The 25,142-nt window shown below is 43.9% G+C and overlaps 2 protein-coding genes across 9 annotated transcripts in view; one reads left to right on the forward strand and one right to left on the reverse strand.

Moving 5' to 3' along the window:
* The first annotated feature begins 7,737 nt into the window (after positions 1 to 7,737).
* LOC140897993 (ankyrin repeat domain-containing protein 40) overlaps positions 7,738 to 25,142 on the forward strand; it is a 27,129-nt gene continuing 9,724 nt past the window's right edge. For 2 of the 3 annotated variants that reach the window (XR_012154900.2, XR_012154901.2), the window contains exons 1-5: positions 7,738 to 8,021; positions 11,737 to 11,885; positions 14,536 to 15,027; positions 17,549 to 17,724; positions 19,111 to 19,309. Coding sequence is in view for 1 of the 3 variants with exons in the window: in XM_073311360.2 (XP_073167461.1) it covers positions 7,888 to 8,021; positions 11,737 to 11,885; positions 14,536 to 15,027; positions 17,549 to 17,724; positions 19,111 to 19,254 (1,095 nt within the window). In the remaining 2 variants the exon portion in view is untranslated. Of the gene's footprint in view, positions 8,022 to 11,736; positions 11,886 to 14,535; positions 15,028 to 17,548; positions 17,725 to 19,110; positions 22,331 to 25,142 lie in introns of those variants that run through there. The other variant, XM_073311360.2, reaches the window with a different exon arrangement.
* LUC7L3 (LUC7 like 3 pre-mRNA splicing factor) overlaps positions 20,096 to 25,142 on the reverse strand; it is a 47,500-nt gene continuing 42,453 nt past the window's right edge. For all 6 annotated transcript variants that reach the window (XM_073311349.2, XM_073311350.2, XM_073311351.2 and 3 more), the window contains one exon: positions 20,096 to 25,142. This exon is cut by the window's right edge. The gene's annotated coding sequence lies outside the window, so the exon portion shown is untranslated.

The following is a 25,142-nucleotide window of genomic DNA, read 5'->3' on the forward strand; positions in this document are numbered from 1 at the left end:
CTCTAATCTTGATGACAAAACTACTCGAACAAACACGTCTTGTGTCACCAATATATATTATGTAAAACCTTGTGACTTTGATTATATGTCTATAATACAGATTAGTCTGTTTGGGTGTTTGGTGCTGACCTCCGATAAGCTCCTAAAGTATTAGCAAGAATTTGCAAGTGACAGGCAGGCAGAGGCGCTACTCTGTCTAATCCTATTCTAGGAACGCCAATCATATTGTTCTAAACAGTTTGTTTCCCTCCTCATGGCATTGGATTATTTCTACCCCTCTGCCTCCCCGCACACACAACTGCTTTGATGTATCACACATATTGAAAGATTTAGCTAACGTTATGGACTCAAGCCAGGGTGACAGCAAAAACAACTTTGAAATAGGACACAGGGACTGCACCCGCAGGAAGGTAATGCTGTCAATCACCAAGGAGAGTACAAGCTACCCTTTAGTTACAGCTCTGCTGATTACTGTATTGAATGGTATAGGGTCTGATCCAAAGCCCAGTCTAGTCAATGGAAAGACTCCTATTGATTTCATTGGCCATGTATCAGGAACATGAAGAGGAATATCAGACACAGAGGTATAGTCCATAAATTTAAAACACTGTGATTCACATTTGTGATAGTTTTGCACACTTGCCTGAAAAGGTGAAGTGCTCTTTGCTCTATGCAGACAAATAAGGCTTACGTGGTGCATGAATCTCACCCTGACCTTCTGCATAGGGGGTCAGTTTCATGTAAAGAAAATAAACTAGTTGAATCAAATTTAGGCCTCACCTCAGCAAAGTACTTAAGCAGTTGCTTAACTTTATGCATGTGCTGAAATGCATTGCTGAATTGAGGCCCTGTCCTTGTTATAAGCAGCTACAACTCCCGGTATAATCATAAGAACAGCCATATTGGGTCAGATCAAAGGTTCATCTAGCCCAGAGTCCTGTCTTCTGACAGTGGCCAGTGCCAGTTGCCCCAGAGGGTATGAATGGAACAAGTAATCATCAAGTGATCCCTGTCACCCATTCCCAGCTTCTGGCAAACAGAGGCTAGGGACACCATCCCTGCCCATCCTGGCTAATAGCCATGGATGGATCTATCCTCCATGAACTTACCTAGTTCTTTTTTTAACCCTGTTATAGTCTTGGCCATCCACAACATCAAAAGGCAGGGATGGATTTAGCCCTTAGTCATTTGTTGCCGTGAAGGCTGTCATATATGGCTTGAGAGAGTCCAATGAGGGAAGGCAGTCTGGGGGGAGGGAGGGACAAAATAATGTCAGAACTAGCGATGGGTCTCTGCCAACCCCTCCCCCCATGAACTCATGGTCCATCTTTTTATTCTGTGTGCATACAGCACCTAGCATAAGGGGATACTGGTCCATAACTGGGGCTCCTAGGTGCTACTGAAATACAAATAAATAATTAATAATAACTCTGAGAGGGGTTGGGATCCATATATTGCGGTTGAGACTTGCTATGAGTCTGAGCCAACCCAGTTTTAGACATTAATCCACTGAACAATTTTCAGTTGTTATCCAAAGTTTTTGGACTTCTTAACATGAGCCTCTGAGCTGATGTACCACTACCCTTGGGTTCCAAATTCCCTGCGTTGGTGGTTCAGAAATTTTCTGTGCACGCCCCAAGGAACAGCAGTGCTCAGTGACTCATTCTGCCGCACTTAGTACAAACATTTAAAGTGTGCACATTGAGCACTGATGTAGATAAGACCATAATAAAATCACAAGGCCAACTGAGAATATGGTTGAATGATATACACATATATTCATAGTAGTCACTTGTGTGGTGATGTTCTTCCCAACACTGCAGTCCTTACATAAGCAAAATTCCCCTTAAAGTCAATGGGAATTATACCTCTGGAAGGAGTGTAGGACCTGGCTTCAACTACATGTCCCATCACAAGATGTGTCAGTTTCATGAGTCTGATGTAATCAGAAATCTATTCTATACAGGTTCTTATGTTGTGCTCATCACAAGAGTATCTGGTTACATGCGGTGGCTGTGACATCATAGCTGTGAAATAAGACAGTTTTAAAGTGTAAAAAAATCTCGAACAGCTCTCACATTTTAGCCAGAGTTCTGTATACAAATGAATTAAGATCAACTGAATGTTGATTGGCTGAGTCACATATGATGTCACAATTCAACCACACAAAACTTTGGAAAAGAATATTGGAAAAAAATATAGAACAAACAACTTTGTTTATTTAGAACACTTTAGAAGGAAAACAACTTTGAAATTTTGATTTCCCGCTCCCTTCCCTAAAACAGGTTTTTGACCTGCTCTATTCAAAGTTTCTCTAAGCAATAGCAACTTATACTGTATCCGCAAAAAGAAAAGGAGTACTTATGGCACCTTAGAGACTAACAAATTTATCTGAGCATAATAAGACCTAAAAGTGGCAATTCGTCAACAAAAAAACTTCAAAAACAGACTCCAATGAGAGACTGCTGAATTAGAATTAATTTGCAAACTGGATACAATTAACTTAGGCTTGGGAGTGGATGTGTCATTACACAAAGTAAAACTATTCCTGCCCCCCACTGTTCCTCACATGTTCTTGTCAAATGCTGGAAATGGCCCACCTTGATTATCACTACAAAAGGTGTTTCTCCAGGCCCCCCACTCTCCTGCTGGTAATAGCTTCACCGTACCTGATCATTCTCTTACAGTATGTATGGTAATACCCATTGTTTCATGTTCTCTGTGTATATAAATCTCCCCACTGTATTTTCCAATGAATGCATCTGATGAAGTGAGCTGTAGCTCACGAAAGCTTATGCTCAAATAAATTTGTTAGCCTCTAAGGTGCCACAAGTACTCCTGTTCTTTTTGCAAATACAGACTAAAACAGCTGCTACTCTGAAACCTGTCATTATACTGTATTGTTATTTAGGTTGAAAGGAGTCAGAGAACCATAGCATAGTGGAACGTGGAGGCCATTAATCAATGCCAACTTAGAGCCTCCATATCTCAGCTTGTGTTTATGGTCTAATTGATAAACACTGTGTCACTACCAAGGCAAAACTCGGGGATTTACGGGTTTGTTTTAGACTAGATTGGAGCAGCTAGAGGTCACAGCAGGATTTATTTTCTTGGATTGGTTTGCATGCATGGATTAAAAAAGAATATCCAAAAAAATATGTGGTGAATGACCAGCATCTGCACCTCATGTTAGAAACGTTACCTCAAGTCAAAGTTCCTCTGAGAACAAGCAGGCAGGAGCAGCTTTTAGTGGAAAATAGCATGGCAGAAGGTATGGTGGGTTTACCACACTAAGTTAATGGGATGGAGTGAGACAGGATGGACATCCCCAAAAGTTTTAGAGTGGGAATTTTAAAAGCACTCATCACGGGCCTAACCCTGCTCTCATTGGTGCCATGGCAGAACTCTCATTATCTTGAGTAGGAGAAGAGGCAGGTCAATACCAGGCACTTGTGAAAATCCAAGTGAAATCCACCCTTGTGTAGAGAACTGGCACTGTTTAAACCAGGCATAAGTGGAACTGAAGTGGCACCTAAGCCTCATGTATTTGCACTTTCACTTGAGATGGAGATGAAGCAAACAGCAGAGGTGACTAAATCAAGCCAACATAACTCGTTAGAAGACTTTTGGCCCCCCACCGGATAAACACAAAACTTGAAAAGTTTCACACTGACAATGACCTGTTTTGAAGATCAGTGGTTTGTCAATCATACTATTGGGTGATACTACATAGCACTGCCATAGTGCATTCCAATTGAGGAACTTTAGATACAAGAAGGGAATCTTTGGTTTCAGTGAAGTGCTTTTATTTAACAATCACATAAATGACATCATAGATGAAAATGAATTAAATATTTTACTCAGAGAGCCCCTAAACTGACTGACTCCACTTTCTTTGTAGCCAACTTCGTGTTACATTCCTTCATGGTCCACAAGATGGCCACACTCACACCTTCATTAATTAAGCTTCACAACACCCCAGGGAGGTATTATTATGATTGTTTAATACTTACATTAAGGTAGCAGCCACAGGTGCCAATCAGGATCAAAGGCCCATTGCATGAGGTGCTGTACAAAACACAAAGATAGACACAGCTCCAGCCCCGCTGAGCTAATGATCTAAGAAAAGTGACCCAGAAACAGTGGGAAGAGGGTACAACCGAAACATGCCTCCTTTTTACTGCTTTTAGGAATGGGCAAAATGGGGTGCAACGAGGATATAGCGACAATTTTCAAACTTTGCTGCCTAAAGATAGGCAGTAACATCCATATTTAGGCTGCAAAGTTAAGCACATGTGTAAATCTTTGCTGCTTACATTGACTCTGTCTCTGTCACTCATTAGAGTTTTAACCGAACTCCCCAACAGAGTTTAGATTTTCCTGCAGAGAGATTTCTGGGAAAACCACAGGAGTGATGGGGACAGGGAAGTACCCCATCTTCCTCTGACCCCTCTTTATTCAAACACTCAAGTTTCTACAAACATTCAAACTTGTCAGCACCAATCAGGTTAAATGCATGTTTTAATCTGGGCATTGATTTTTAGCTCCTCCCCTCTTCTCCCCACCAGACCCTTCATCCCCCCAGCCTTAAAGCCATAAGAGCTTTAAAAATGTTTTTTAAAAGTATAAATTTTAAGGTCCCTGGCTTTACCTAAATCATATTTCTAATCGCCTTAACCAAGCCTGGGGCATGTTCAAATTGTTATAAACATCATTTTGGGTGGGTTGGGGGGATTATATGTTTCAAATGCGATTATACAGCGATATATACGTTCCCTGTGTAATCAGAAATAAAACAATTATAATCCTCAGAAAGACATTTAACAACAATTCTAAACTACTGAGGATTTGATTAAGGGTGTTGGGGAATTAGAATTGAGATGTGAAAAGGGGGAAGGGAAAAGACTTCAAATGCTATTTTCAAAACAATAGGTCATGGTTTTCCAAAAAGGCTTATACAAGGAACAGAAAATGATTCAGTGAGGCTGCTTCATTTTTAAAACAATTGATACATAGTTTGAGTTACATTAAGTAGTTCACAGAAGATGTGAAAGTAATAAACAATCCAACAACAAATCACAGGAGCCTTGATCTCAGACCAGAAAAGGCAAAAACTAAGGCCCTGATCCTGCAAATACTTACCCGTCTGTTTAAGTAAGTGAGTAGTCCTACTGATGTCAATGCAACTACTCACATGCATAAAGTTAAGCACGTTGTTAAGTGTTTGCAGGATCAGGGCCTGAATGTTGCTCCCAAGGTTATATAGAAGAGCTGTATTCTGTTTTATTAATGGAGTTGCCAACATTATATTTAAAAAATATGGACCAGACCTCAGATGTCTCCAAGCTTGACTTGAACCTCTGGGGGCAAGTCCCTTCCCCCCACCCCCATGCTTTCTAGGGGTTCTCTGTCTCCAGCTCTGGATGCTGCAGAGAACCCAGGGACTCAGGTGCTGGGCCAGCAGCCGCTGCAACTCCTGTTTAGGTTGTGCACAGGTGCCAGGAGGAGCCGAGCTGGAGGCTGCAGTTGCTGGTCTTTTTCTGCTGCGCCACTTGCATGTGTTGTCGGGACTTGGAACCAGAACCTTATGATTCATAGCACAGATCTCTACCACTTGAACCAAAGGAATATCACCATTAGCGTGTAACTGCAGTAGGCTTCTATCCTTTGTGCAGACTAGCCATTGGAGTGGGACACAAGGCACACGGTGCAAGTATGTTACATACCCTCAAGTCCCAAAAGTTTCCAGGGGAGTGCAGGGTGTACAGAACTTTACACAGAGCCTGATTCTCTGCTACGTTGTATTACCATTTATTCCTGTGCCAAATGCTCTCAGACCAGACCTCTCCACTCCCAGCAATGGTAGAATTTTACATTCACCCTGCAGAAACCAGTGGAGAACCAGATCGTGGATGAGCTCAGCACTTGACAGGCTTGGGCTAAAAATGAATGTAATATAGGGGTAGGGGAGCTGGGGGAGCATGTGATTTGGTCTGGTTTTTCTGGCATACATTTTGTTAGTTCCAGTGTTTAGGGGTATTAGATAAGTCAGAAAATCCAGAGTACATGGGGAAAAGAGGGAAGGCTAGCGGTGGCAGGCTGGAGGCAAATAAACCCTCAGCTAATCCTCTCTTACATAGACTTTCATGAGAGAACCAGTCTCACCACTCTAAAGAACACTGTGTAATTATGGGGTGGTGAACCCGCGTAGCATTTAAGTATAGACATAGTAATTTGGGCATAAGAACCAGATTCTCAAAGGACTATTACAGGCACCTAACACCAATTGAAATCATTTGGAGTTAGGCACCTAAATACCATTGAGAGTCTAGGCTTTAGTCCCAGCTGGGAAACTGTCTTGCTGAGTGACCCGCTGACCTGAAGTGCTCAGATACCACGAATGATGTGAGGGGTGTGGTATAAAACCTTGAGTAGAATGAAAAAGAATTCTGAACTTGGGCAGCCAGGGAACTGCTCTGTGCCTCAATTTCACCCATTTTTAAAACGTTGCATAATATGCTCTTTACTGAGAAGTGCTTTGAAATCTGCTCTGTGAAAATGTTGAGGCTGTTGGGTTTTGTTTGTTTTTTGCATTAAAGGCATATGACAGAGTATTGCAGTACACAAGTGCAAAACTGGGTTCTGAAACTCTTATTGTTGTTCTACTGCGACCCCTAGTGTCACAATATATTTTTACTAATAAAGCTGTTGATTATTCGGGGCCCACTCATGCAAGCCTTCCGCACACAGAATCCCCCTTGATGTCAATGGGAGTAACACAGAGGGAGACCTTTTAGAATAGGACCTTCTGTCCTTTTTTCCTTTTGGATGGAGCAGTAATTCTGCCCTCATCTTTATGGATTTTCCAGGCCGTATATGTTCAGATTTCTTGTGTTTTCAGAGCACCCCAGAAAGTATTTGATGTTAGGAATTAACATTTATTGCCACTATTGCCTTAAATTTTAAACTTCATATTGTGTACATGTAGTATCAAATGATGTCAGAAACATTGAGGGCCATCCACTCAGCTGTCTGAAAGGGTCTGACAAAGTGTTGGAACTGTGGAATTGAATCACTGGGCCAATGTGAAAGTCAAATTTTAATGCACAAGCCTGTGAGCAAGACTTAACAGATACATATGGCAATGAAGTTCACTGCAAGGAGTACAGGTGTAGGTGACCAGGGTTCTGTTTCTGGACTGACTTGTTGTGTGGCCTTGGAAAAGTCACTTGACATTGAGATAATCAGAAGGTGAATAAAAAAAGCCTAAAGCTTTATTATTATTAATTAACTTGAGGGAGAGACAGCTCCATGGTTTGAGCATTACTCTGCTAAACCCAGGGTTGTGAGTTCAAATCCTTGAGGGGGCCTTTTAGGATCTGGGGCAAAAATGGGGGATTGATGCCGCTTTGAGCAGAGGGTTGGACTGGATGACCTCCTGAGGTCCCTTCCAACCCTGGTACTCTATGATTATTATTATTTAAATCTCATGATTTTAAGCCCAGCTCCTGATTTTGTTTTGGGGGCTGGGGAGCCGGCTTCTGAACGCTTGCTTGGGGTTGGCAACCCAGACAAAGGGTGGGAGCTGCAAACTGCCGACTGATCACGATGCCCTCCCCAGGGCTGACTGAGCCTCCGCACCAGCCCGGGAGTGGGGGCGGCTGGCGATCACCGTGTCCCTCCCCACAGCCAGGCCCAAGGCAGCCCTGGCGGCCCAAGGCCCTGTGACGGGCTAGGAACGAAAGGGCGAGGCGCGGGGTGTCACTGGGAATAGGGCCCCTGCGAGGCGAGCTCCGGACGGGCAGTCCGCTCCCGGGGGCGGGAAGGGCCCTGGGCCCGGGCGGAGGCGGCCAGGCCGGGGGGGCCCTGGTCCCCAGCGGGAGAGCGATGAGCGGCCCCCTGGAGGAGCGGGAGCTGCAGGAGCGGCTGCGGGAAGCGGCCGCTCTGGGGGACCTGGAGGAGGTGCGGCGCCTGCTGCGGAGCGGGGCGGACGTCAACTCCCCAAATGAGATCAACGGCTGGTAAGTGCCCCCCCGCCCGGCTGCCATGACCTTCTGCGCCCTCCCCCCCCGGCTGCTATAACCTCCTGCGGCCCCCCTCGGCTGCTATAACCTCCTGCGGCCTCCCCCCCCGGCTGCTATAACCACCCGCGCCCTCCCCCCCCCGGCTGTTATAACCTCCTGCGGCCCCCCCCCGGCTGCTATAACCTCCTGCGCCCCCCCCCTCGGCTGTTATAATCTCCTGCACCCCCCCGGCTGCTATAACCACCCGCGCCCTCCCCCCCCGGCTGCTATAACCACCCGCGCCCCCCCCCTCGGCTGCTATAACCACCCGCGCCCCCCCCCTCGGCTGCTATAACCACCCGCGCCCCCCCCCGGCTGCTATAACCACCCGCGCCCCCCCCCTCGGCTGCTATAACCACCCGCACCCCTCCCCCCCCGGCTGCTATAACCACCCGCCCCCCCCCCCCCCCGGCTGCTATAACCACCCGCGCCCCCCCCCTCGGCTGCTATAACCACCTGCGCCCTCCCCCCCGGCTGCTATAACCACCCGCGCCCTCCCCCCCCGGCTGCTATAACCACCCGCGCCCCCCCCCCCACGGCTGCTATAACCTCCTGCGCGCCCCCCCCCGGCTGCTATAACCTCCTGCGGCCCCCCCCGGCTGCTATAACCTCCTGCGCCCCCCCTCGGCTGCTATAACCACCCGCGCCCTCCCCCCCCGGCTGCTATAACCACCCGCGCCCCCCCCCCGGCTGCTATAACCACCCGCGCCCCCCCCCGGCTGCTATAACCACCCGCGCCCCCCCCTCGGCTGCTATAACCACCCGCGCCCCCCCCTCGGCTGCTATAACCACCCGCGCCCTCCCCCCCCGGCTGCTATAACCACCCGCGCCCCCCCCCACGGCTGCTATAACCACCCGCGCCCCCCCCGCTGTTATAATCTCCTGCGGGCCCCCCCCCGGCTGTTATAACCTCCTGCGGGCCCCCCCTCGGCTGCTATAACCACCTGCGCCCTCCCCCGGCTGCTATAACCACCTGCGCCCTCCCCCCCCGGCTGCTATAACCTCCTGCGCCCCCCCTCGGCTGCTATAACCACCTGCGCCCTCCCCCCCCGGCTGCTATAACCACCCGCGCCCCCCCCCACGGCTGCTATAACCACCCGCGCCCCCCCCCACGGCTGCTATAACCACCCGCGCCCCCCCCCGGCTGCTATAATCTCCTGCGGGCCCCCCCCGGCTGTTATAATCTCCCGCACCCCCCCGGCTGCTATAACCACCCGCGCCCCTCCCCCCCCCGGCTGCTATAACCACCCGCGCCCCTCCCCCCCCCGGCTGCTATAACCACCCGCGCCCCTCCCCCCCCCGGCTGCTATAACCACCCGCGCCCCTCCCCCCCCCCCGCTGCTATAACCACCCGCGCCCCTCCCCCCCCCCGGCTGCTATAACCACCCGCGCCCCTCCCCCCCCGGCTGCTATAACCTCCTGCGTGCCCCCCCCCAGCTGTTATAACCTCCTGCGTGCCCCCCCCGGCTGTTATAATCTCCTGCACCCCCCCGGCTGCTATAACCACCCGCGCCCCTCCCCCCCCGGCTGCTATAACCTCCTGCGGACCCCCCCCGGCTGTTATAATCTCCCGCACCCCCCCGGCTGCTATAACCACCCGCGCCCCTCCCCCCCCGGCTGCTATAACCTCCTGCGGGGGCCCCCCCCCCCGGCTGTTATAACCTCCTGCACCCCCCCTCGGCTGTTATAACCTCCTGCGCCCTCCCCCCCGGCTGTTATAATCTTCTGTACCCCCCCCCCGGCTGCTATAACCACCCGCGCCCCTCCCCCCCCTGGCTGCTATAACCACCCGCGCCCCCCCTGCTGCTATAACCTCCTGCGGCCCCCCCCCCCCCGGCTGCTATAATCTCCTGCACCCCTTCTCGGCTGTTATAATCTCCTGCACCCCCTCCCCCCGCCTGTTATAACCACCTGCAGGTCCCCCCCCCCGGCTGCTGTAACCTCCTGCACCCCTTCCCCCCTCCACCCCCCTGGCTGTTATAATCTCCTGCACCCCTTCCCTCCCCTGGCTGCTATAACCACTTGTGCCCCTCCCCTCACTGGCTGGGACAGCTCAGTCGGTCACCCCCTGCCAAGGAGCTGTGTGCGGGCCTCTGCTGGGAGGGCTGGGGCTGCGTAGCGCTGCCTGAGGCAGGGCTGTGTGAGAGCAGGGACTGGCAGCCCGAGGGGTGGGCGTGTGGATGGCCGGCGAGCCGGCCCCCATCCCTGTTGGTATCAGCGGAGGGGTTTGCGCTGGTGCCCTTTTTCTAAGTCTCTCTGACCCGCCCTGCTCTCCCGCCCGAGAAGTGGCTGCATGACTCATGCTAACGTTTGTACGGTGCCTTGGCATTCTCGGGATGAAAGGCTCAGCTCTGTGTAAGGGAGGCAAGCGGGGCCTGTGGATAGCGCACTGGACTGGAACGAAGGAGACTTGGATTCTGTTCCTAGCTCGGCCACTGGCCCGCTGGGTGATCTTGGGAACCTAAGGTCGGCGCTCTGTGCCTTGGTTTCCCCATCTGTAAAATGGGATAATTATATTGATCTCCTTTGTAAAATGCTTTGAGACCAAGCCATGAGAAATGCTATATAAGGCTAAGTATTATTATTAACAAAAGTATGAATGCATGTAGCCTGTAAGGTTGGCACCACGCTTTATTCAGTGTGATTGCGTTAACGTGGTAGCACTCTGATTTGTAGTATCAGGGCTTGGATTTATCTGTGTAGATGGGACCAAACTGAGTTATCTCATGTTACTGAACCATGATAAAGCCCTGGGTCAAAATTTTCAAAAGTATAACCCTAAAATGGGGGTTCCAGAGTTCTTATTTAGGTGTCTTAAGTCAGTAGCTGGATTTTTCAAAAGTGTTGAGCACCCTGCATCTCCCATTGACTTTATCAAGAGTGGCTTGATGCACTGTAGTACTGAAAAAAACGGACAGTTTTTAGTGGAGAATGGCATAAGAAGACTCAATAGTTGGGAGCTGAAGTACAAATTTTTAACAGTGCAGCTGCTTTATTACTGAAACAAACTACCAAAGGCCGTGGTAGATTCTCCGTCTAGTGATGTCTTCAAGTATGGATGCCTTTCTGGAAGATTTGCTTTAATCAAACACATTTTGGACTCAGTACCTGGTTGAAATTGAGTGGCCTGTGAAGGTCAGACTTGGAGATCTATAGGCCCTTATGGTCCTAAAGATCTATGAATATATAAAATTGGACTGCTCGTTTATATGACTAAATGCGGACTTAGAAGGTCTAACTTTAGGCCCTCGTTTCTGAATTTTTAGTCCAAGTCTTTACAGGGGTCTACTAAGTCTATTGTCTGCTTTAATTTTTATTGCACTATATTATATAACAGTTAACATTGCTCAAATACAGGGACTACCAACACTATTTTATTAATAGCATGAAGCAGTGTTATTTTTGTTTGTTTAGCACTGACAATGTACTCAGTGCACACTGGCTGATCGAGGTAAAGGAAGTCCCTGCCCCAAGGAATTTACAATTGAATCATGTTCAGTTTGAACGTGGAAGCGATTCTGGTGTCTCCCAAGTCACCCTTATTCTACATGCAACCTGAGGCCAATGGATTATTATTATTGTTGGCACATAATGGTTTAGAACTCTGGATTTTGTGGTCGGGGTATAGTTCATTGGAACTACAAAGTCACCAATATATTTTCTTTACACACAGGACTTGTTTGCACTGGGCATGCAAACGGAACCATGCTGAAGTGGTCTCTTGCCTGATTGATGCTGGTGCTGATAAGGGGATTCTCACAGCTAAAGGAGAACTGGCAGCCCAGTTAACGTCAAAGAAAGAAATCAGGAAGATTATGGGAGGTACAATTTACATATTTTGACATTTATTCTAAAATAGTTGGTCTTAGTATTTAGTGGTTTTTCCTTAGTTCAATAGACTGACAGCATTTCTATTATAAAGAGAGGGTCCAGTCTTGTCCTTAAGTCACACCAGTAATGCTTATTCATACAAGTAGTTTCATTGACTTCAGTGGCATAATTCATGCAAGGAAGGATTGCAGGTTTTTCTAGGGTTTATATCTTTGCTGTGAACATGTTTTGTGCCAAGATGGAACTTGTGTTAGATGAATTTTGTGGCAGTGAATTTTATGAGTTTACTTTTTTACTCACTTTCCAAAAAGTTTTGCTCTTCCAATTCAGTTACTTGTTTTAAAAATTTTTTTTAGATGGAGTGTGCCTTTCTATAATTGGTAATCCCTTATCTATGTATATGAGTTTAAAAGATTATACCCCATGTAGGTAAATATGTTAACGTCTTTTGATCTTCCACGTGCATGTACCTAGTGCCTTGCAGATATTTATAAATGTATTCTAATATGTTGTAAGAAATTGTTGGAATCAGGACTCCCGAATTTTACTCCTGGTTCTGATACTGATTCACTCTGGGCAAGTTACTTTGGCCTCAGTCATGCTCCCTCGGAAATCAGTATAAATATAAGTGGAAGAATATTTTATGTCAAGCAAAGCCTGAGACAGAGCAGGTCGATATGGACCTTGCTATAGAGAGGAGACAGAGAGTAAGAGGGTGTATGCTGTTTGATTTGCATGACACATTCAGGTTTAAAGGTGACTGCTGATGTATTTCCTCATATGATTTTCAAATTTGTTTAGTGTGGTTATTATTTCACTAGTAGATAAACCTATTTTACTTTTTTTAGTATGATACTATAAACTGATGATTGCCAACTGCAGTTCAAAAACTCCTCTTGCTAGGAAAGTGCTTTCTTAAGGCTTGTCTATATTGTCTTTACTACAATAATTATACCACTGTAGTGAAAGCGACATAAGCTAAACTGGAAAAAGGTACTCCTATTCGGGAATAAAGAGTGTGTGCACTATAGAATATAATTATACCGGTATAACTTTATCAGTAAATTTCCCTGTGTAAATAAGCCCTTTGAGACCTCTTTTAGTTACAGAACTCAGAATGAAACTGCTTTTCCAACTCTCATTGAAGTGTTTCCATTGACTTAAATGGAGTTGAATCAAGCCTCAAGCCAAAGGCTTTTCTGTATAAGCACAAATAGACCTGGTCAAGCTGAACCAAAAGTCTTACAAGGCCATTGTATACAGAAGCAACTGCTACGTTTTAGGAGTGATGGCTTCCCAAAATGTCATAGCTGTGTTATGACTTCCTGGCAGTAAAACTTAACCTTCTCCATACACAGGACAAAACACGTTGGTATATTTAAAAAGCTTATGCCACACACATGCAGAGAAGCAAGCCCAAAATTAGATATGTGACACTCTTAGAAATAGTGCAGATATGTCTGATTGAGTCCAGTGTTTCTGTACCATAGAAATTTCACCTTTTGTAACTTTCAGTGGGAATGCGTGTATATGTTAATAATATTTCTATGGGGAATAGGCCTCTTTTAAATTCAGGTTGGTAACTGACAATCCACAGTGTGTGTAATAGCTGCATAATTGCTGTGTAAATGCATGTGCAGCTAAGTACAGGCTGCCATTACTATTTTCACAGTCATTTGTGTGATTGGTATAATCTTTGAAAACTGGTTTTTCCTTTGTCTGGGCAAAAATCTGTATCTATTACACACACGCACAGCAGGACAACATGACTTGGGTTCTGACTTTTGAAAGTTTAGGCTGACTTGTCGAAGGGAAATGAGCTCCCACATAATTCCTGCCTGATACGTTTGTCTGGTCACTAATAATTCATGCCCAGCTTTTTAAAGGAATTTAGGTGTCTAGCTCCCATTGATTTCAAAGGAAGTTAGGTATCTAAATACCCATAAAACCTGGGCCTCATTTACCAGGTATAGGATATGTGTCACTTTCACCCTCCTAAAGAAATTTAGTTGTGCATCCCCAGGAAAACTGAGAGCATCTTGTTTGGGCTGCCTTGGCGTTCTTATTGTTAATGGGCCTACGCCTGCAGTTCTTATTCAAGCCAAATTTGTTGCAATAGGTCAGCGAATGTGAGGACTGCAGGATTGTACCCTATGTTGAACACCTGCTAACTGAGAAAAATGTTCCACTTCCTTTGCTGGCATCTATGAAAACCAATTATTTTAAATAATGTCTTTAAAAAAAATCATATCAAAACTAAGATTTAGCGAAGAAACTACTTCTCAATCTGATCCTTTCAGAGATGGTGAACAGGCATTGCTGTATTTAAAGGCATCGCTTGTATCTGCTTTTGATGGTTTAATTATTTTTCTTTGGGCTTTTTTTGGCTTCCCACTCAGTTTGTATAAAAATTTCTTCCCTCTTGATTTTTATTCTTTTCTTTCATTTCACACTGCCAACATTTTGCCATGTTTCCAAGTGCACATAGGCTCAAGCTACATTGGTGCAATTCTTGTGATTTTTGCAAGATGATATAATTTTGTGAGACACAGTAGGAAAACTCTAATTTTAAATTTAAATTGGGGAAGATGGTAATATTTAAATAACAAGTTTTTCTCTCTCTCTCTTCCCCACCCTGAAGTGGAGGAAAATGAATTTCAAGAAGTGGAAGACTTAAACTTGCCAATTGTTGCGAACTATTTGGCCAATCCACCCTTCCCTTATGTTTACACTAAAGAAAGCAACAGCATTCCAGCCATCTCAACAGCATCCCAGAATGAAAGCACTTCCGTCTCTTTTGTTTCTCTGTGTGAAACTAGTCCTTGCTCATCAGCAACTCAGGTCGAAAGCATATGCACATCCATGTCGTCACACAGCGAAGATTGTTTTCCTGTGGTACACTCTAAGGAAGGCCAGCCCACCTCATCAGCACCCATCGTGGTGCCAGAATATCCAAAACCTAGAGTCCAGAATGGCCCCATTTGTCAGCCATCTATGTCTCATAATAGAGGCCTCTTTTCTCCAGTAGCATCTAAACAGCCTGCATCTCAGCAACAGAATGGCTCTCCTACTGGGGCTGCACCAACATTTCAGCCACTTTTCTTCACTGGAACTTTTCCATATAATATGCAAGGTAACAAAGTGTAATTTTCCAAGATCGTGCATCTTGCTACGACATTGCTGATCCATGTTTGCATCTCTAGTTGGGAACTGAAGTGAGGGTGTGTTTCATGTTGCTCTTGATCTCTCTTTCCATCCTCTAGGAGGAGAGGTAGAAATGTTGCCGGAAATGTCAAAGGGACAGTATGGTGGCAGAGAGAGCGATCTAGTCCCGCTCTATTTCAAATGCTCTCCCCATTCTGCTAACTAGAATAATTGTTGTGTTATTTATACAGTACTATAAATGTGTTACAGACAATTACATCTGCTTTTCCACTTCTGGAGAGATTCCAGTCTAAAACCCAAACAATATAAAAATCACAAACTTTGCCAAATATGATACAAGGTGTAATAACTCTCTTGTAAACCAATACAACTTGTAATTTAGGGCTTGTCTATAGAGGGAGTTATTCTGGAATAGCTGGAATAAGAGTTAATCCACTTCAAATTCACACCCTGCTTTATTCCAGATTATTTTGTGTGTAGACAAGCCCTTAGTAACAAACTTAGCTTCTTTTTCTGAGGTTTCTTTACATCTCCTAATACTGTTTTCAAATGATTTTCATTGCTGTTGAAACCAAACCCTTCATTAGTCATACTGGGTCTGCTCTGTTACACTGATGTGAATCCAGAAAACCTTTCTTAAAGTCAGTGGAGTTATTCGCAATTTACTCTAGTGTAACTGACCAGAATGTGGATAATTACATGCATCCTGTTTGCTCTCACAAGTGGAAGATCTGATATATCATTGTAACATTATTATGAAGCTGTGCTGCTGTTTGTGTTTAATCAGAAAAATCTGTTTTAATTCCCATTTCAGCCATAACTGAATTGTTAGAACCCCCAAAATAGAAATTGTATTCCAAACCAGTCATTTTGTCCTGTCTCCCGCCACCACCTCTTTATCAGGCCCCGCTGCTCACTGTAGACACAAATATACCACAAACTCCTAACATTGCCATCTCATAGAGCATGTGCAAACTGATTCAGCATTTCTGGTAGCTAAGAGGGCTCAGATAAAGAGAGATGCAGATTTTCTTCACTTGAGTTGCTGAGTCAGATCCAGCTTGAGCCCCTGAGCCTGCAGGCGACTCCATGCTGCAAGCCCCAGATGTCAGTGAGGTTCCATGCAGTCACACGGGTGTGAGAAACAGTTTGAGATTGGAACCTCTGAAAATTTTTCTGTTAATCCTTCAGTTTAATCTTTGTGGGCTTTGCAACATTACTTTGTCTGGCTGATGGACAGGTGTCCATATCACAAAACTAGCACTATTTTCCCCCTTGATGAAAGGGCAAAGACTGACTAGACTATCAATTCTCAACTACTTTCTTGCCTCCTGAGGTGGTCCCTCCAGCTTAGAGTTGAGTGTTAATAAGTTTGCACCACACTTGTCTTTGCTGTATCTGATCTGTGTGGAAGGCTTCCAGAGACCATGGTACATATCTGGCCCCCATTACAGTAGTTAGTCCTGAGGGCACTCACCAAAAAATTAAAAATTCTGTGGACATTTTAAAATTCTGCAAGTTTTATTTGTCAATAAATAAATACAGAGGCTTCAGCATGGCAGTGGGGAGCACAGGCTACTGGCTGGCAGGAGGTCTGGGTGCAGGAGGGCTCCAGATGCAGGGGTTGAGGTTCAGTGTGGTAGGGTTCGGGTATGGAGGGCAAGGGGAGTTCTGGATATACCTGGTGAGGCTTGGCAGGGGTGTCTGGGTATGGGAAGTCCAGATGCATGGGAGTTCGGTGGATGGGGGAGCAGCTCCCCATACAGTGACCCTTTCCCCCACAGTTGAGGCGCGATGAGGGCAGGAGGATGCTGAGCTGGGGGAGGTTTCTGGGGGTGGTTCTGACACAGCCCCAGACACTTCTTGCACGGGAACTGGAAGTCCTGTCCTTTCCTGCCTCCAGCTCAGCCACGACTAGCAGCTGATCCTGGGCTCAGGGTAGGAGCCACTGGCTGGGGTGTTCCCAGCCCTGCGGTGATTTACCTCTCTGCCAGCTGCTTGAAACTATGTACCTGCTCTGCTAGGGAGTGGTGTGTGACTGCTCTTGCAGCTTCCCTGTCAAAAGTCATTTTTCTGCTGGAAAGCAAAGAAATCTGGGGGGGACATGAATTCAGTGCACATGCAGTGGTGCAGAATTCCCCTAGGAGTATACAGTAGTATCTGTGCTATCATGAGCACTAAATTCACAGGGGAGAAGAAAGAGGAATCCATTCTGATAGAGGCTTTAGAATATTGTATAATTTTCTTTTAAATAAGCCCATATCATTTTAAGGTTTCCTCTGCAGTTTTGGGTTGTTTCCTTCATTGTGGATATGTGTTACTGGACTTTCTATGGGTATCTCAGGTTTAAATCCTTGTAAGAGTGACTCTGGTGTTATGCCAACAAAATCTGAATTCAAATAATAAAATGTAAATTCTCCCTCAGTTTCAGTCAAGATTATATCAGACCTCTTCCCACACCATAATTATTATTTTTTTATTTTTACTAGAACTGGTGCTTAAGGTAAGAATTCAGAACCTTAGGGAAAATGACTTCATTGAGATTGAATTAGACAGACAAGAACTGACCTATCAGGATCTACTCAAAGTCAGTTGCTGTGAACTGGGTGTTAATCAAGAGCAAGTGGAGAAGATTAGGAAGTTACCAAATACGTTGGTAAGAAAGGTAAGAGGAACTTCCATATTTAATTGCTAATTGGATATTATTCATTTTATTTCTCTGTTACCTTGGACTTTGGAGTACAAAGATCAGCTACTGACTTTAGACTCCAAAGAATTGCACTCTGTTCACGAACTGACGACCACATAATTTTTTTTTAAGTATTCAGGCCCAAAGAAATATTTCATAGGAGGGAAATAATGCAGTTTCATCATGATCTAGTAAAAAAGTATTTCTTTTATCAAAGTGGACAATAAACTCTCAAAGCAGGAGAAATCACAGGCACCTATAGTTGCCAGGTATTTGAAACATAAGACAGAAAGCACAATGTGCATGTTTCTCTCTTAAGCATGTCATTAGTATGTGGAAATGGAAGTATCTTTGTGTGCGTGGGGGGGGGGGAGGGGAGGGAGAGTGGGGAGAATACCCTACCTCAGCTTTTGTTGCAAATCATGTATAAGGGTACCCCATCAGCAATGTAAACATTCCTTTGTGTTCAGACAACACAGCTCTCGTGGGGCTGTGTCTGAAATCAACTGGCCTTGTCTGCATGACTTTCAGTTAATCTGACACATGCACTGACCTTAGCAATGTTCCGGTCAGATCCTTTTACTGCTTAATTCAGTAAGTACAAACAGTGGGTACTTGAAGAATGGAAAAGTCATCTTAACGGTATTGAGAGATTCCATCATGGAGCAAAACAAATAATGACACATCTGTTAACTAGAAAAAATAGTACTTGTACCTCGGGGTGGGCAAACTTTTTGGCCTGAGGGCCACATCTGGGTGGGGAAATTGCTTGCAGGGCCGGGGCAGGGGGTTGGGGTGCAGTGTGCAGGAAGGGGCAAGGGGTTGGGGCAGAGGAGGGGTGTGCGGTGTATGAGGGGGCTCAGGGAAGGGGGTTAGGGTGCAGGAGGGGTGTGGAGTGCAGGAGGGGGCTCAGGGCAGGGGGTTGGGGTGCAGGAGGGGTTCAGGCTCCAGCCTGGTACTGCTTACCTAGAGTGGCTTCAGGGGGCAGCGGCATGCACCAGGGCCAGGGAAGGCTCCCTGCCTGCCTGCCCTGGCCCCACGCTGTACCACTCCGGGAAGCGGCTGGCACCTGCGTGGCCCCTTGGTGGGGTGAGGGGGCGCGCAGAGGGCTCTGCATGTTTCCCTCGTCTGAGGGTACCTCCCCCAAAGCTCCCATTGGCCGTGGTAACCTGTTCCTGGCAGAGCTTCCCCCCCCCCCCAAAGCCCTGAGGGGCCGGATCCGGCCCACGGGCCGTAGTTTGCCCACCCATGTTGTACCTGGCAATTGGTTAATGCTTGCTTTCACAGGCTTGACCTTGTTTATACACATTAATGGTAAATACATTTGTAGACATTTGCTTTTTTTGTTTTCATCCATTTAAGGACAAAGATGTTGCAAGACTTCAAGATTTTCAAGAACTGGAGCTGGTTCTAATGAAAAGTGACAACTCTCCTTTTAGAAATGCTGCATCAACACTGACGGAGAGGTCTTGCTACAACAGTAAAGCATCAAAGCTGACTTACTGAACTTTCTAGGATGTGAGAATTATATGCTGCTGTCTTCTGAAGCAGTGGATTAATTGTGTGTGAAACCTTAAGTTATTGTTAGGGTTAATATTTTAACTAATAATAGTATATCTTTGATATTTACTATCCCCTTTGCTTTTTTTTAACTTAATATTGTATTCAGATGAAGGGTACCTCATTTGTCTATTAAGCTGACATGCTTCAGATACAAATCAATAAAGTTTATTGGTTGTATCTGGCATAAGAAGACAGCTGGTCAACTGTTGGCATGAAAAGTAAAGACTTCTGGAAAAATCAATCAGGCAGAGTTAATAGCTGTATCTTTTTTGCATAAATTATAAATTTGGGCTTCTATGGCTTGTTGCCCCCTGAAAATGTAAATACTGCCCTTATTTCTCAGACTCCTGTGGGTGCAGTCTCTGCTGTCACCAAAACTTTTAAGTGAACTGATGAAGATGTAAAGGTTTGTATTAGAGAGAGTGAGTCTTCAAGAATTTGGTTTTCTATTGCTTTCTCCTTCCTCAATCTATGAAGAGTCTCAAATCCATGTTTGGGAGTGGAGTTTAGCCATCTGATTACTGTACACAGTACCCGGCTCACTGAGTCTCTTACAACTGCCCTAAGTGTGAAGTAGCATGCCATGATGTCTTTTAGAGCAGTGATATTACTGCTCAAAATGAAAAGGAGGACTTGTGGCACCTTAGAGACTAATCAATTTATTTGAGCCTAAGCTTTCGTGATGCATCCGATAAAGTGGGCTGTAGCTCACGAAAGCTTAGGCTCAAATAAATTGGTTAGTCTCTAAGATGCCACAAGTCCTCCTTTTCTTTTTGCGAATACAGACTAACATGGCTGCTACTCTGAAACCTGCTCAAAATGGTCCACAGAACTCACCCATTGTAACAACCACACAGGGACAGCTTGCTAAAATCAGGTTCCCAGATGTCAAATTGCCATTGATGTTTAGTAAATACCTTTATTTCTCTTCCCCAAACTAATATGTGACCCAACTGAACAAAATGGGATAAATTTTAATATTTTGTTTTTAAAATATTGATTTTTTAAAAAGTAAACCTTAGCTGCACTGTTGAACAAATGTATTAGATCGTCAAAGCAAATGAAAGTTACATATGTGGTTGTGTTTAAAAGGAAACTGCCATGTTTGACTGTAATTTAAATATTTTTGTGGGTATCAATTTCTTTTAAAAACCTATATACTTGTCCACTTGGCAAGCATTAATTACACCCTATGATTCAAATAGTGCTTTACTGCTTTTTAAAAAAATCTCTTCTAGGAACTAGTCTCATTGATACTCACAGTTCAGGGAAGCTGGGTTAAATTCAGCAGCCTGTGCAGTAGGAGCACAATACTAGAAAATATTTGTTGTTGAGAAGTATCAACTCCAGAGGAGAGAGTCTGCTCTTGCTTAGCCAAACCCAATTAAGGGAACATGTGAATGGAAATAGAGGCACCATCAGAAGCAATTAACATATGCACCTGGAGCTGTTTTTAAACTGATTCTGTATGACACATTCGTCCCACAACTGTTGCATTACATTGCATGAGCTGGTGTCACGTAAAGCGTGTCAAAAGCTTCAGCCAATTGAGTAATCCAATAGCTTAATGTTGCTGGATGCTTTATAGCACTATGTTAAAAACCTGAATCTAAGTTACTTAAGCTCTTAGAGCAAGTCTATAGACTTAGCCTGGGCAGTGTAAATTTAAAACATATATCACATTTGCGATCAAATACTATATTTTCAAGTTGTTTTTTCTCCCAAGGAGACTGGGTTTACTTTTGTTGCTGGGAGTACTAATCTCTAGCAGTTCTGAAAACACTTGGCTACCCTGACTCTGATGAGGGCTAGGTGGATGTGCAGAAAAACTAGAAATGGCAATTCCAGATTGCGTAGGAAAGCTGGCCTTTCTTAGACTTAAATAAACATCTCCTACCAGAGTGACTTTCAATTAAAAATGTAACCTAATTTATAAGAGATCTAATATTGATTCCATCTCCAACTCTGTTTCTTTATTAAGCTATATTAGAGCAGCTGCATTTAAATAGCTTCTTCTTGCACTACTAAGAAGAATGTGATAAACCATAGGGATTTTTTTATGTGGATTGCAGCGTATAATATTGGAAATGATTTAGTGTAATACACTGCATAGGGGATAGCTTCTCCTTGCAGTAACTAATGCTCTTTTTGACTAACGTGTTGTCACACACCATACAACAGATGGCACATATTAGTTTATATGTATACATTTTTGAATTTGACTAGACAATAATAGAATGTGGCAAATGCAACATAGATAAAATCCAAAACATAAAGATGAGTTAAAGTTACTAGCACTTTCCTTTTGATCACTGAGCTTTTGCTTAACTGGCTCAAAATACATTACTGCATTCTAGGTCCTTTCCCTATTCTAACACTCCACCAATGAAAGCCTCCAGTGATATGCATCTGCGGTCTAATCCTTCTGCCTTCTAATTCAGTCTGACAGTACTCTCCCCTGTTCTGTCCATACAGTGGCTGGACTAGCTCATGAGGCCTGATTCAACTCCTACTCAACTGAAGGCCCCATCAGTACTTAGTCCAACCTGATACTCCCTGTGGTGGGGATTTGGCCTACATACTTGCCACTGTAGTGTCAGGGTTATTTCAAAGTGAATGTTTGGAAAAAACAGTAGTTATGTAGATCAAAATTAAGAGTATTCACAGCTAGTTTTGCCCATCCTATGGTTTAATGTGTGTAGGACATTGTCATGTTTACATAAAGAATGTAACAGAATTGTCCAGCAACTAATAGAAGTGATTCTATTTTAATAAGCTTTATTTTCTCTAATTCATGACAACTAACCATTAACTTGATATGCAACACAACCTTTGCTAAAGAACTATATTAACTGTAAAAATATAGTGCTGGTAACTGAGCAGATCTATGCATTCAGAGAAATATTTTTGTATGTTTTATGAAGTTTGATAAAATTTAAAGGACACTAACTATGTTAATGGTGAATTTATTTCTGTTCATTGAATAATAATAAAGATGTCAGTGTAAAAAAAGTTTAAACTTCTTCCAGGGATGATGATGATTTTTTTTTGCATTACCAACTTGTATTGAAAGGACAGGGCTACTTTTAAAGCTTGCAGATTTCTTTTAAATTTGTTTTTAGTCCTAGACCTCAGTTCCTAAAGGCAGCATCTCAAAAGTCAATTAATAATGAGTACTTAACACCAAGCATGTAAGGTCAGGTGTGAGCCCAGCTGAGGAAAGAGGCTTGAGGCTGTTTACAAATCTATGCATCTTGTCTTTAGTATACTGTATCAGCTAGTCAAACAAACAGCACCTGAGCTTAACACTGGCAGAGCTTTCTTGCTTTCTATAAGGGCATTTAGATCCCATTATTCTGTATGTATAGTTGGGATTATATTTTCCAATGTGCATTACTTAACGTTGAATTTCACCAGCCACGTTGTTGCATAATCACTGTTTTGTGAGATCCCTTTGTATTTTTTCAGGCTGCTTTGGTCTTGAGTAATTTTGTCACCTCAATGTTTTCCAGCTCATTGGTGAGTATGTTGAATTCCACAGGGCCCAGTAGTTGGGGCTGGGTAGGGTGAGTGGTCACTACTCTCCATTATGAAAATTGACCATTTACTCCTACCCTTTGTTTGCTGTTGTTTACTGATCCATGAGCACACCCTTCTTATCCCATGATTGCTTACTTGGCTAAAGAACTTTTGGTCAGGGACCATCTCAAAGGCTTTCTGAATGTCCCACTACACTGTATCCACTAGATCAGTGGTTCTCAACCCCGAGTACATGAAACATGAGGTTTTCCAGGTGGTGTATCACCTAATCTAGATACTTGCCTAGTTTTACAACAGGCTACATAAAAAGCACTAACGAAGTCAGTACAAACTAAAATTTCATACAGACAAAATGAAAAAGTCAACTATTTTTCAGTAATAGTGTGCTATGAAATGTATTTATGTCTGATTTGGTAAGCAAGTAGTTTTTAAATGAGGTGAAATTTGGGAGTAAAAACAAATCTGACTGAATGGGGTACAGTAGGCTTGGAAGATTGAGAACCATTGTGCTAGATCATCCATGTCCATGTTTATTACATTCTTTGTGGTGATTAACAGATTGTAAAGGGAAATCATGACTCAAACACCACACTGACTCTTCTGCCAACAAATCATGTTCATCTATGTGTCGGATAATTCTGTTCCTTACTATCGTTTCAACCTATTTGCTTTGTACTGAAATTGAGTTTAGTGGCTTGATAGTGGCAGGAGCACCTCTGGAGCCCTTTTTAAAAAATGTCATTTTAGCTATCCTGCAGTCATCTGATTTAAATGATAGATTACATAACCTCAGAAGTTCTGAAGTCTTGGGGAGGCGGGGAAAACTATCTTCTCCTTGCCTCTGCTGAGTTTACAGACCAGTTCTTCACAGGAACCCTTAAGAGCTTTTAAGTTATACAAGTGAACTGAAAAAATGCCCAGCTTCTGCCTTGTTCTTTGGAGAACTGGATCTGTAGCATCTGGACTGCCTGTTTTGAAGTTTATCAGAATCTGAAAGAGATGTTGTAACTGAGAAAGCATGTTTTACTGTGCATTTTTCCTATTAATGGTGGTTTATCAATTTTTCCTTAGTATAGATCATACTGACTTAGAAAAGCTACATCCCCTTTTCTACGTTTCATAGTTTGCAATTAATCAGGCATTCAGCAAACTATGTAATTTCAGTGACAACCTTCAGAGCACTGAGTTTGTGTAGTGCAGTAGAATTCCTCACTTTTTATAAGAAAATAGTTCTGAGTTTCTTGTTCTACTCAGAATAATGGTCCAACTGATGTGTCTTAACTTTAGCATGTTAAGCTGCCTTTTCTTGACTAGTGTTTTAGAAGATATTAGATCAAGCTAGTGAGCTCAATTTAATTTTAAATCTTAGGCAAAACAAGGCCTAAGCTCATCTAGGGGCTGAAGTTCCACTGCCTTGCCTCCAAAGCTTGTTTAATCATTTTATAAAAATGTGTAAAGTGCAAAATGCTACTATATAACAGTGAGGTCACATGCCTTGAATGGGCAGGACAGAGTGGAGCATCATGTCTACAGTTTCAACTACAGTGGCCAAAACCTAGAGATCACATATCAGAATGACATTTTCAACTTGAACAAGATCTCCAATTTCTAAGGACAGAGAAAGTCCATTTGACATTAATCCTAAGATAGATAATTAGAGCCATTTAAATTTTGATTATCACTCCCCCAAACTGTTAAATTCTGTGTGTGCAACTGCATAGAGCACTCAAAATGTGTGAAATTCTTTCCAAAACAATGTTTACTATAGAAGACTCACTTATCTGTATGCACAAGGGCAAATATCAATATGAAGAGACACTGCTTTAGTAAGATTTGATCCACAGAATCAAAATGCAGTGTACAAATCACATACAATCAGAATTCTACTGTTTATCATTTCACCAAAAAAAGGTATCATTTTTGTGAATTCTCCATTTTCAAGATGAGATGCAACATGCTTAAAAAGGTATGAAGTCAGCTGAAACTGGTGAAAGGAAAAGGCACCATATTAACTTCTCTCAAGCCACAGGTTTTAATAAAAACATTTATCATTCCTTCATAAATTGGTGTTCAAGTCCAGGATACATACAACTAACATGAAGGAAAAGTCTGACATGGCCACAGCCACCATATTACCTTCTTGTGACTTCATTTTGAAGAGTGTAATGCAGCAAAATGTTTCCTTTAAACACATTTCTTTCAAAAAGCACCCTTATTATTTAATCAGTTGAGCTACCCTTTAATACAATAAAAGTATCACAAAAAAGCTGAGGAGGAGAGGGGAATGAAAT

Source organism: Lepidochelys kempii, chromosome 14, assembly GCF_965140285.1.
Source record: "Lepidochelys kempii isolate rLepKem1 chromosome 14, rLepKem1.hap1, whole genome shotgun sequence".
In the NCBI taxonomy this organism is placed as follows: domain Eukaryota; kingdom Metazoa; phylum Chordata; order Testudines; family Cheloniidae; genus Lepidochelys; species Lepidochelys kempii.